Raw genomic sequence first — 12,127 nt, forward strand, 5'->3', positions numbered from 1 at the left:
CACAGCAGTACTAGAGATGGTGGTTTAATAAAAAATAGATAACTTCCAAAATACAAAGAAAATCCACAAAGTGGTAAAAACAGCAAGGGAAAAAACAAACCTAAAAGACTAATACAAAATACAAAAGAACAAAACCAGAGAACCTCTGGAAAATCCAACAAGAGAAAAATATATGTTCACAACAAGGCTTGGGCTGGGGCTGGGTGCTAACATACAAACACTGAGCAAGGAACTAAGGAACACACAGGGATTAAATACTAACAAGGGAACGACATACAGGTGCAAACAATAATAGAGCAAGGGAAAAACAAAAGGTACAAAAAAGGTGCAATGAGGACATCTAGTGACAAAAAACCAGAACAGTCCTGGCCAAAACCTGACACCTATGGCTTCCACTAGATGTCAACAGTCTTTAGAAACTGTTTCAGGCTTGTATTCTGAAAAATGAGGGAGTAAGATTACTCTGAGTGAGTGGACCCTGGGAAGTCCCCAGACCTGCGCACGACCGAGAGCGAGCCTTTCTTGTTTTTCTTTTATATTGACAAACTTTGTTTGACATGTTCTACCAACTTTACTGATACTATTTGGATTTTTCGTCTGCCTGATGTGACTGCCTTTGAGCCATTGGATTACTGAACAAAACTCGCCAACAAAACGGACGTTTTTGGATATAAAGAGGGACTTTATCGAACAAAACTAACATTTATTGTGAAACTGGGAGTCTTGTGAGTGCAACCATATGAAGATCATCAAAGGTAAGTGATTAATTTTATCACTATTTCTGACTTTTGTAATTCCAATACTTTGCTGGTAACTGTTTGTTATCTTTTGCACGCTGGGCACTGTCCTCAGATAATCACATGGTATGCTTTCGCCGTAAAGCCTTTTTGAAATCTGACACCGCGGTTGGATTAACAAGAAGTTAATCTTTAAGCCGATGTATAACATTTACATTTACATTACATTTAAGTCATTTAGCAGACGCTCTTATCCAGAGCGACTTACAAATTGGTGCATTCACCTTATGATATCCAGTGGAACAACCACTTTACAATAGTGCATCTAACTCTTTTAAGGGGGGGGGGGAGGGGTTAGAAGGATTACTTTATCCTATCCTAGGTATTCCTTAAAGAGGTGGGGTTTCAGGTGTCTCCGGAAGGTGGTGATTGACTCCGCTGACCTGGCGTCGTGAGGGAGTTTGTTCCACCATTGGGGTGCCAGAGCAGCGAACAGTTTTGACTGGGCTGAGCGGGAACTGTACTTCCTCAGATGTAGGGAGGCGAGCAGGCCAGAGGTGGATGAACGCAGTGCCCTTGTTTGGGTGTAGGGCCTGATCAGAGCCTGAAGGTACGGAGGTGCCGTTCCCCTCACAGCTCTGTAGGCAAGCACCATGGTCTTGTAGCGGATGCGAGCTTCAACTGGAAGCCAGTGGAGAGAGCGGAGGAGCGGGGTGACGTGAGAGAACTTGGGAAGGTTGAACACCAGACGGGCTGCGGCGTTCTGGTATAACACGTGTATGTTTTATGAATTTTTATTATGAGTATTTCTGTTTTTGAATTTGGCGCTCTGCAATTTCACCGAATGTTGGCCAGGTGGGACAGTAGCGTCTCACATACCCATAAGAAGTTAAGAAATTAGGTTTGATACATTAAATCAGGTGTGTTAGTGCTGTGCTGGAACAGAAGCATGCACACCCAGCAGGGTTAGCCAGTTCCATTTTTAATAGGATTATAAACTCAGCAAAAAAAGAAACGTATTTTTTTCAGAACCCTGTTGTTCAAAGATGAGTAAAAATCCAAATAACTTCACAGATCTTCATTGTAAAGGGTTTAAACACTGTTTCCCATGCTTGTTCAATCAACCATAAACAATTAATGACATGCACCTGTGGAACGGTCGTTAAGACACTAACAACTTACAGAGCGTAGGCAATTAAGGGAGACAGGACGGTTCAGCTGATCGTCCTCGCAGTGGCTGACCACGCGTAACAACACCTGCACAGGATCGGTACATCCGAACATCACACCTGCGGGACAGGTACAAAATGGCAACAACAACTGCTCGAGTTACATCAGGAACGCACAATCCCTCCATCAGTGCTGACTGTCCGCAATAGGCTGAGAGAGGCTGGACTGATGGCTTGTAGGCCTGTTGTAAGGCAGTTCCTCACCAGACATCACCGGCAACAACATCGACTATGGGCACAAACCCACCGTCGCTGGACCAGACAGGCCTAGCAAAAAGTGCTCTCCACTGACGAGTCGCAGTTTTGTCTCACCAGGGGTGATGGTCAGATTCGCGTTTATCATCGAATGGATTGAGCGTTACACCGAGGCCTATACTCTGGAGTGGGATCAATTTGAAGATGGAGGGTTCATCATGGTCTGGGGCGTTGTGTCACAGCATCATTGGACTGAGCTTGTTGTCATTGCCTGCAATCTCAACGCTGTACGTTACAGGGAAGACATCCTCCTCCCTCATGTGGTACCCTACCTGCAGGCTTATCCTGACATTATGGCAGCATTCGCGCAAAACTGAAAGCGCGAACCACTGCTTTTAATCATGGCAAGGCGACCGGAAACATGATCGAATACAAACAAGTGTAGCTATTCCCTCCGCAAGGCAATCAGACAAGCTAAGCGCCAGTATAGAGACAAAGTAGAGCATACACGAGACGTATGTGGCAGGGTCTACAGTAAATCACGGATTACAAAAAGAAAACCAGCCCCGTCGTGGACACCGACGTCTTGCTCCCAGACAAATTAAACAACTTCTTTGCTCGCTTGGAGGACAATGGGACCTGTTGGATCGGAGGGTTAGGGCTAGGGCCATTCTCCTCAGAAATGTCTGGGAACTTGCAGGTGGAAGAGTGGGTTAACATCTCACAGCAAGAACTGGCAAATCTGGTGCAGACCATGAGGAGGAGATGCACTGCAGTACTTAATGCAGCTGGTGGCCACACCAGATACTGACTGTAACTTTTGATTTTGATCCCCCCTTTGTTCAGGGACACATTATTCAATTTATGTTAGTCACATGTCTGTGGAACTTGTTAAGTTTATGTCTCAGTTGTTGAATCTTGTTATGTTCATACAAATATTTACACATGTTAAGTTTGCTGAAAATAAACGCAGTTGACGGTGAGAGGACATTTCTTTTTTTGCTGAGTTTACATTGTGTGTGACTTAAACTGTATTTTTGTTCACAAAATGTGCTAACATAGGTACATATCAAATCCATGGTATGCAAGGATGTACCCTTATTCTCTTGGGATGTTCATTGGGATCTCTTCATCTGCAGACAGGGTTTTACATATCTCTGTATCAGAGGACAGAAAACATCACAAATGAAACAGGCTGCATTACACTCAAATTAGACAGCACTGAATATTATGTTGTTATATCTCTCTGTCCTCAGTTTCTCTCACGAGGGAATGGAAATGGAGAATATTTTCATAATGTCCTTCCACAAAGGTACCTGCCCTATCCAGAGTAGCATACTCTCCCTTCTGAAAGCTTGAACTGCTAGCTAATCCATTCACCCTCTTCCATGGTTGTTAGCTAGCTACCTAGCTACAAATGCATTTAGACTTACATCAAGATAGCCAGCTGACTAGCTAATATCAAGTTTGCGAACTGGTGAAATTTAATCCACTTAGCCAGCTATACGGTATGTAAAGTTAGCTAACATTACATTAGCAGCTCATTTGAGTTAGCCTGCACACTAAGGTTCTGTAGCAAGCTAGCTAGCTAATAATACATTGTTTTTGATCATTTCAAAATATATTTACTTACTTGTAAAGGGGTTCCCACTGCCTCCGTTTTCTGGCTCCTTAGAAAAACGAAATAATTTGCAATCTTCCTGAAATTTCCGGTGGTATCAAAATGGAGCCAGCCATCTGGACGATTGGAGAACTTCCAACAGACGGACTTTGGTCTTCCAACATGGTGACTGGTGCGTTTGTTAGGTGATTTGTAAGCCCTCTATGTTTAGTGACACGTGTTATAATGGCTTCACCATATAAATGTGTTCTTATTCTATTTCTATGGAAACAAATCAGCACTAATCATTGCTAGCTTGCTAGCTATCAAAGTGAGTGTTCACTTAGGGCCAATGGTGAAAAGAATTGCACTTTTTTGTAAATTAGTAAGCTGGCTAGTTGAGTTTTACAAACATGATAAGCCACAGGAGCTAAAATTGTTAATCACAATGAAAATAAAGCACATACACTGACATTTGATTCACTTAAAACCTGTTAAACCGAGTGGTTCTTTTGGACCCAGTTCCGGTTCTGCAGAGCTTAGCCTAAGTGGTTCCTACTGAGTCAATTTCGGTCAGAAAATAGAAAGTGACATATCATTTGAAAGCTACAGCACTTATCTTTTTGGAAATCTAGCTCAAATCTTAGTGCTGGCAATGTCATAAGGTGTCATATATTATTCCTGTAAGACGAAAAATTAAGACGTGCTATGTCAACAGAGCGCGTCAGACCTCATCCAGTGGCAGTTTAGATTTAGGCAGTTTAGATCTAATCCCTAAACTACATTTCAATTTGATTTTAAAACAATGGAGCAAATAGATTACATTTCATATTGGTTTAAAGTCTAAATTAAATTTAGTTTAGAAGAAGGATTCAATTTAACTACACTGAACACTGAATATAAACACAACATGTAAAGTGCTGGTCCCTTGTTTTATGAGTTGAAATAAAAGATCCCAAAAATGTTGTGCACAAATTTGTTTACATCCCTGTTAGTGAGCATTTTATCCTTTGTCAAGATAATCCATCCACCTGAGAGGTGTGGCATATCAAGAAGCTGATTAAACAGCATGATCATTACACAGGGAACAATAAACGTTTTTGTCACACAACCCAATGCCACAGATGTCTAACGTTTTGAGTGAGCATGCAATTGGCATGCTGACTGCAGGAATGTCCACCAGAGCTGTTGCCAGAGAATGTAATGTTTATTTCTCTACCATAAGCCGCCAACATCGTTTTAGAGTGTTTGGTAGTACTTCCAACCAGCTTCACAACCGTAGACCACGTGTAACCATGCCAGCCCAGGACCTCCACATTTGGATTCTTCACCTGTGGGATCGTCAGAGGAGGGAGGGGAAACTCATTCTGATTGGCTGGGCCTGGCTCCCCAGTGGGTGGACCTATGCCCTCCCAGTTCCACCCATGGCTGCGCCCCTGCCCAGTCATGTGAAATCCATAGATTAGGGCCTAATATATTATTTTCAGTTGACTGATTTACTTATATGAACTGTAAATCAGCAAAATCTTTGAAATTGTTGAATGTTGCGTTTATATTTTTGTTCAGTATGGTCTTCATTTCAAACTAGGTTTAAAGTTTTGTGAAACAACATTAATAGTTAAACCTTGATTTAACCCAGTTTAAGAGTTCATCCATTTTGGTGCAACCCACCCTTAATGTGTAAGTGAACAGATCAGTCTGCAGACAGATATGAGGGCAGTTTCCCATCCAGTGGAGGGAGAGGGGAGCAAAAATATCCAGTGTCACAGTGGTAATATTTAAACACAACTGGAGACATCTGTCATTTTTGCGACAGGTTATTATTGACACGTCAGCGCTATTGTACCTAGCAAAATAGTGTAGAAGCAATTGCTAACTAACTGTAAACAATTGTAGGAATCTTGGCTAACTGTGAGGCAAACAATTCACTAATTTAGTTAACCTATCTGATCAAAGACTAAAACTTCTAAAATATAGCTAACTAAGCCAATCACAGGTCTCCTTTTACTGTACATTATAAGGTCGTCCGGGTTAGGGTTTGGACGGGGTAAGCCGTCATTGTAAATAAGATGTTTTTCTTAACTGACTTGCCTAATTAAATAGTTTAAATAAATAAGAGGAAGGTGAGTGACGTGATTGATGGAGACAGGGGTAGGATGAGGTAGGACAGAACTCCGACCGGCGTCTCTCTACTGGATGGTGCTAAGGGTTTGGAGGGGACCTATCAGGGGTTGATTATCTGGGGAGTGTGGACACTCTTACCAAGATGAAGTGTAGCAGGGGACTGCTTCTCTGGCAAATTCAGAAGAGGTATCAGTTCCGTACAAAGGGGGCAGAGTTCACCAGGGCTAAGGTGAATGAGAAAGGAGGAATGTCCTAACTACAATGATCAGTTCATATTTGGTGTTGCACAGGGCATAGGAACCATTCACTAGGAACCAATCAGAATCAAATGGGACAATATGGTTAGGGACTAACATGAACTTGTCCAGTAAGAAATGCTTGTTTTCATTGCAAAATGTGTTCTGTTTTACTACGGTGTGCACTAATGAATACACCCCATGGATTAGCTAGAGAGGTTTTGAGTAAATGAGAGGGGTTGCTGGGTAGTGTAGTTTTCTCACCATCTGAAGGATGTCTTCTATCCTCAGCTGGGAATCTGCTTCCTGCTCATCCAGAGAAAGGGTACTGCAGAAACATTTCACCTGATTGGTCAATACTAGTCATAAAACTAGAGGATTGATCTATACCTCTACCAAAGTACATAACATGTGTAATTGTCCAGGCTGCTGTCATACATTTAAAATGTTAATGTTTAACCTGAATAATAGGCTGATAGTGACTAAGTGGACTGGGATCGGATGCCTGTCGTTGGTTTCATGACTATCTAAAGGAAAGAAGTCAGGCTGTTAGAGTCGACGGCATCCAGTCGGAGCCAATGGAGTTGGTTAAAGGTGTCCCACAAGGTTCTATACTTGGTCCATTACTGTTCACTCTCTACAAAAACAATATCGGTGATGAGATAAGGAAGTGTAAAATTCATCTATATGCTGATGACACTGTCATGTACTCTACCACTTCAACGGCTGACCAAGCATTATCACTATTGGAGACAGATTTCAAGAACTTGCCTCTTCTGGGAAGGTACTCCACTAAATGTTGGAACATTGCTGCGGGGACTTGCTTCCATTCAGCCACAAGAGCATTAGTGAGGTCGAGCACTGATGTTGGACGATTAGTTCTGGCTCACAGTAGGCGTTCCAATTCATCCCAAAGGTGTTCAATGGGGTTGAGGTCAGGGCTCTGTGCAGGCCAGTCAGGTTCTTCCACACTGATATCGACAAAGCATTTCTGTATGGACCTTGTTTTATGCATTGTGGCATTGTCATGCTGAAACAGGAAAGGGCCTTCCCCAAACTGTTGCCACAAAGTTAAAAGCACAGTATTGTCTAGAATGTCATTGGATGCTGTAGCGTTCGGGCTAAGGGGCCTAGCCCAAACCGTGAAACTCAGCCCCAGACCATTATTCCTCCTCCACCAAACGTACAGTTATGCATTGGGGCAGGTAGCCCAGATTTGTCCGTCTGACTACCAGATGGTGAAGCGTGATTCATCACTCCAGAGAATGCGTTTCCACTGGTCCAGACTCCAATGGCGGCAAACTTTACACCACTCCAGCCGACACTTGGCATTGCACATGGTGATCTTAGGCTTGTGTGTGGCTGCTCGGCCATGGAAACCCATTTCATAAAGCTCCCGACGAACAGTTATTCTGCTGATGTTGCTTCCAGAGGCAGTTTGGAACTCGGTAGTGAGTGTTGCAACCAAGAACAGAATATTGTTACGCGCTACGCGCTTAAGGACTTGACGGTCCTGTTCGGTAGCTTGTGTGGCCTACCACTTTGTGGCTGAGCCGTTGTTGCTCCTAGACATTTCCACTTCAAAATAACAGCACTTACAGTTGACCGGGGCAGCTCTAGCAGGGCAGAAATTTGATGAACTGACTTGTTGGAAAGGTGGCATCCTATGACGGTGCCACGTTGAAAGTCACTGAGCTCTTCAGTAAGGCCATTCTACTGCCAGTGTTTGTCTATGGAGATTGTATGGCTGTGTGCTCGATTTTATACACCTGTCAGCAACGGGTGTGGCTGAAATAGCCAAATCCACTAATTCGAAGGGGTGTCCACATACTTTTGTATATATAGTGTATGTGGCCAGTAGCTGCTTGTGTGTACGTGTGCATGTACATGTGTGTATGTGTTCATATTTGAGTGTGTGTGTTTGTGCATGCTTGCATGTTTGTGTGTACCTTAGTATATTAGCAGTAGCTTTTCTCTCCTGTGGCAATAGGTCTGGATCTCTGAGTATCTCCTCTAGTAGACAGATCACTCCCATCTTCAACTCACTGTTCATCTCAAAGTCCTAAACAACACACACACACACACACACACACACACACACACACACACACACACACACACACACACACACTTAAGAGATATTGCCCGAGAAGCCGTTGTTTGGAGGATACAGCGCATTCGGAAAGTTTTCAGACCCCTTTACTTTTTCAGCTTTATTCAAAAAAAATTTTTTTTTAAGAATCCTCAATCTACACACAATACCCCATAATGACGAAGCAAAAACAGATTTTTAGAAACGTTTACAAATGTATTACAAATAAAAAACACAAATACCTTATTTACATAAGTATTCAGACCCTTTGCTATGAGACTCGAAATTTAGCTTTCCATTGATCATCATTGAGATGTTTTGACAACTTGATTGGAGTCCACCTGTGGTAAATTCAATTAATTGGACTTGACTTGGAAAGGCACACGCCTGTCTACATAAGGTCCCACAGTTGACAGTGCATATCAGAGCAAAAACCGAGCCATGAGGTCGAAGTAATTGTCTGAGAATTCGGGGGAGAAGGGCATTGGTCAGGGAGGTGACCAAGAACCAGATGGTCACTCTGACAGAGCTCTAGAGTTCCTCTGTGGAGATGGGAGAACCTTCCAGAAGGACAACCATCTTTGCAACACTCCAAAAATCAGGCCTTCATGGTAGAGTGGCCAGACGGAAGCCACGACAGCACGCTTGGAGTTTGCCAAAAGGCACCTAAAGGACTCTGAGACCATGAGAAACAAGATTCTCTGGTCTCATGAAATCAAGATGGAACTATTTGGCCTGAATGCCAAGCGTCACGCCTGGAGGAAACCTGGCACTATCCCTACAGAGAAGCATGGTGGTAGCAGCATCGTGCTGTAGGGATGTTTTCCAGCGGCAGGGTCTGAGAGACTAGTCAGGATTGAGGGGAAAATGAACGGAGCAAAGTACGGAGAGATCCTTGATGAAAACCTGTTCCAGAGCGCTCAGGACCTCAGACTGAGGCAAAGGTTCACCTTCCAACAGGACAACAACCCTAAGCACGCAGCCAAGACAACACAGGAGTGGCTTCGGGACAAGTCTCTGAATGTCCTTTAGTGGCCCAGACAGGACCCGGACTTGAACTCGATCAAACATCTCTGGAGAGACCTGAAAATAGCTGTGCAGGAATGCTCCCCATCCAACCTGACAGAGCTTGAGAGGATCGGGAGAAACTCCCCAAATACAGGTGTGCCAAGCTTGTACAGTGGCTTGCAAAAGTATACACCCCCCTTCCTTGGCATTTTTACTATGTTGTTGCCTTACAACCTGGAATTAAAATGGATTTCTGGGGGGTTTGTATCATTTGATTTACATAACATGCCTACCACTTTGAAGATGAAAAATATGTATTATTGTGAAACAAACAAGAAATAAGACAAAAAAACAGAAAACTTGAGCATGCATAACTATTCACCCCCCCAAAAAAAGTGAATACTTTGTAGAGCCACCTTTTGCAGCAATTACAGCTGCAAGTCTCTTGGGTATGTCTCTATAAGCTTGGCACATCTAGTCACTGGGATTTCTTCCCATTCTTCAAGGCAAAACTTCTTCAGCTCCTTCAAGTTGGATGGGTTCCGCTGGTGTACAGCAATCTTCAAGTCATACTCAATTGGATTGAGGTCTGGGCTTTGACTAGGCTATTCCAAGACATTTAAATGTGTCCCCTTAAACCACTTGAGTGTTGCTTTGACAGTATGGTTAGGGTCAATGTCCTGCTGGAAGGTGAACCTCCGTCCCAGTCTCAAATCTCTGGAAGACTGAAACAGGTTTCCATGAAGAATTTCCCTGTATTTAGCATCATCCATCATTCCTTCAATTCTGACCAGTTTCCCAGTCCCTGCCGATGAAAAACATCCCCACAGCATGATGCTGCCACCACCATGCTTCACTGTGGGGATGGTGTTCTCGGGGTGATGCGAGGTGTTGGGTTTGCGCCAGACATAGCATTTACCTTGATGGCCAAAAAGCTCAATTTTAGTCTCATCTGACCAGAGTACCTTCTTCCATATGTTTGGGGAGTCTCCCACATGCCTTTTGGCGAACACCAAACGTGTTTTTTTATTTAAGTAATGGCTTTTTTATGGCTATTCTTCCGTAAAGCCCAGCTCTGTGGAGTATACGACTTAAAGTGGTCCTATGGACAGATACTCCAATCTCCGCTGTGGAGCATTGCAGCTCCTTCAGGGTTTTCTTTGGTCTCTTTGTTTCCTCTCTGATTAATGACCGCTTTGCATGGTCCGGCAGGTTTGTTGTGGTGCCATATTATTTCCATTTTTTTATAATGGATTTTATGGTGCTCTGTGGGATGTTCAAAGTTTCAGATACTTTTTATAACACAACCCTGACCTGTACTTCTCCACAACTTTGACTCTGACCTATTTGGAGAGCTCCTTGGTCTTCATAGTGCCGCTTGCTTGGTGGTGCCCCTTGCTTAGTGGTGTTGCAGACTCTGGGGCCTTTCAGAACAGGTGTTCCTATACTGAGATCATGTGACAGATCATGTGGCACTTAAATAAATTCCACCCGTGTGCAATCTAACGAATTATGTGACTTCTGAAGGTAATTGGTTGCAACATATCTTTTTTAGGGGCTTCATAGCAAAGGGGGTGAATACATATGCACGCACCACTTTTCAGTTTTAGATTTTTTTGAATTTTGAAACAAGTTATTTTCTTTCATTTCACTTCACCAATTTGGACTATTTTGTGTATGTCCACTACATGAAATCCAAATAAAAATCCATTTAAAATTACAGTTTGCAATGAAACAAAATAGGAAAAATGCCAAGGGGGTGAATACTTTTGCAAGGCACTGTAGTGTCATACCCAAGAAGTATCGAGGCTGTAATCGCTGCCAAAGGTGCTTCAACAAAGTACCGAGTAAGGGGTCTGAATACTTACTTAAATGTGACATATTTTTGGGGTGCAAACATTTATGAAAACAGTTTTTACTTTGTCATTATGGGGTGTTGTATGTAGATTGATGAGTTTTTAAATTTAAATTTAATAAGGCTGTAACCTAACAAAATGTGGAAAAAGTCAAGGGGTCTGAATACTTTCCAAAGGTACTGTACATACACAGTGTGTACAGACCTGGGAGTGTTTTGAGACCCAGTGTCGAAGTACGTTGAGGACTCTGTTAGTAGCAGCTCTTCTGATGATAAACTCCTTATCACATGTCCTCTCTGAGTTATTAAACACTGGTGGAGAGAGGAGAACAATTAGTGTGTGTGCTTGCTTGTGTGTGTGTGTGTGTGTGTGTGTACCTGGGGGAGAGCCATGTCCTGCTGCAGCTGTAGCAATAGCAAAGGCTGAGGCAGGAGAAACAGAGCAACGAGAGTTCTCCCCTGACTGAACTAGAGAGAGAAATGAAAGAGAGAGAGAGAGAGAGAGAGAGAGAGAGAGAGAGAGAGAGAGATGACGAGAGAGAGAGAAAGAGAGAGGACAGAGGGAGAAAGAGAGAGAGAGAGAGAGATGACGAGAGAGAGAGAAAGAGAGAGGACAGAGGGAGAAAGAGAGAGAGAGAGAGAGAGAGATGACGAGAGAGAGAGAGAGAGAGAGAGAGAGAGAGAGAGAGAGAGAGAGAGAGAGAGAGAGAGAGAGAGAGAGAGAGAGAGAGAGAGAGAGAGAGAGAGAGAAAAGTTATCCATTCACAAGCACACACAGCATTTCCACCTTGTGCTAACAGAATGTTCACGGTCCCAAAGTTTCTTTCACCGTCTGAGCCATTCTACACCATTCAGTCCAATACTGTCACCTTGTCTCAGCTGCCCTACATATGGGCTGCTTTAATGTCATCCAAACAGACTGTTGCATTAAGCTAAATCCAAGAAAAACTGTTACCAGTCTGACCAACACACACACACACACACAGTGGTCTTTGTGGGGTGGACTAGGTGTCTCTGAGCTATGTGTTGACCTAGGCACCAGGGCCAAGGG

The 12,127-nt window shown here is 43.3% G+C and overlaps 1 protein-coding gene across 4 annotated transcripts in view; it reads right to left on the minus strand.

Annotated features, from left to right (window-relative positions):
- Positions 1–12,127, minus strand: part of LOC139576367 (ras-specific guanine nucleotide-releasing factor 2) — a 244,912-nt gene that overhangs the window by 53,307 nt on the left and 179,478 nt on the right. For all 4 annotated transcript variants that reach the window (XM_071402412.1, XM_071402410.1, XM_071402411.1 and 1 more), the window contains 4 exons: positions 11,455–11,544; positions 11,282–11,388; positions 8,071–8,183; positions 6,386–6,449 (listed from right to left, as the gene is read on the minus strand). In XM_071402412.1, the coding sequence (XP_071258513.1) occupies positions 6,386–6,449; positions 8,071–8,183; positions 11,282–11,388; positions 11,455–11,544 (374 nt within the window). The remainder of the gene's footprint in view (positions 1–6,385; positions 6,450–8,070; positions 8,184–11,281; positions 11,389–11,454; positions 11,545–12,127) is intronic.

The sequence above is a fragment of the Salvelinus alpinus genome, chromosome 5, assembly GCF_045679555.1.
Source record: "Salvelinus alpinus chromosome 5, SLU_Salpinus.1, whole genome shotgun sequence".
In the NCBI taxonomy this organism is placed as follows: Eukaryota; Metazoa; Chordata; class Actinopteri; order Salmoniformes; family Salmonidae; genus Salvelinus; species Salvelinus alpinus.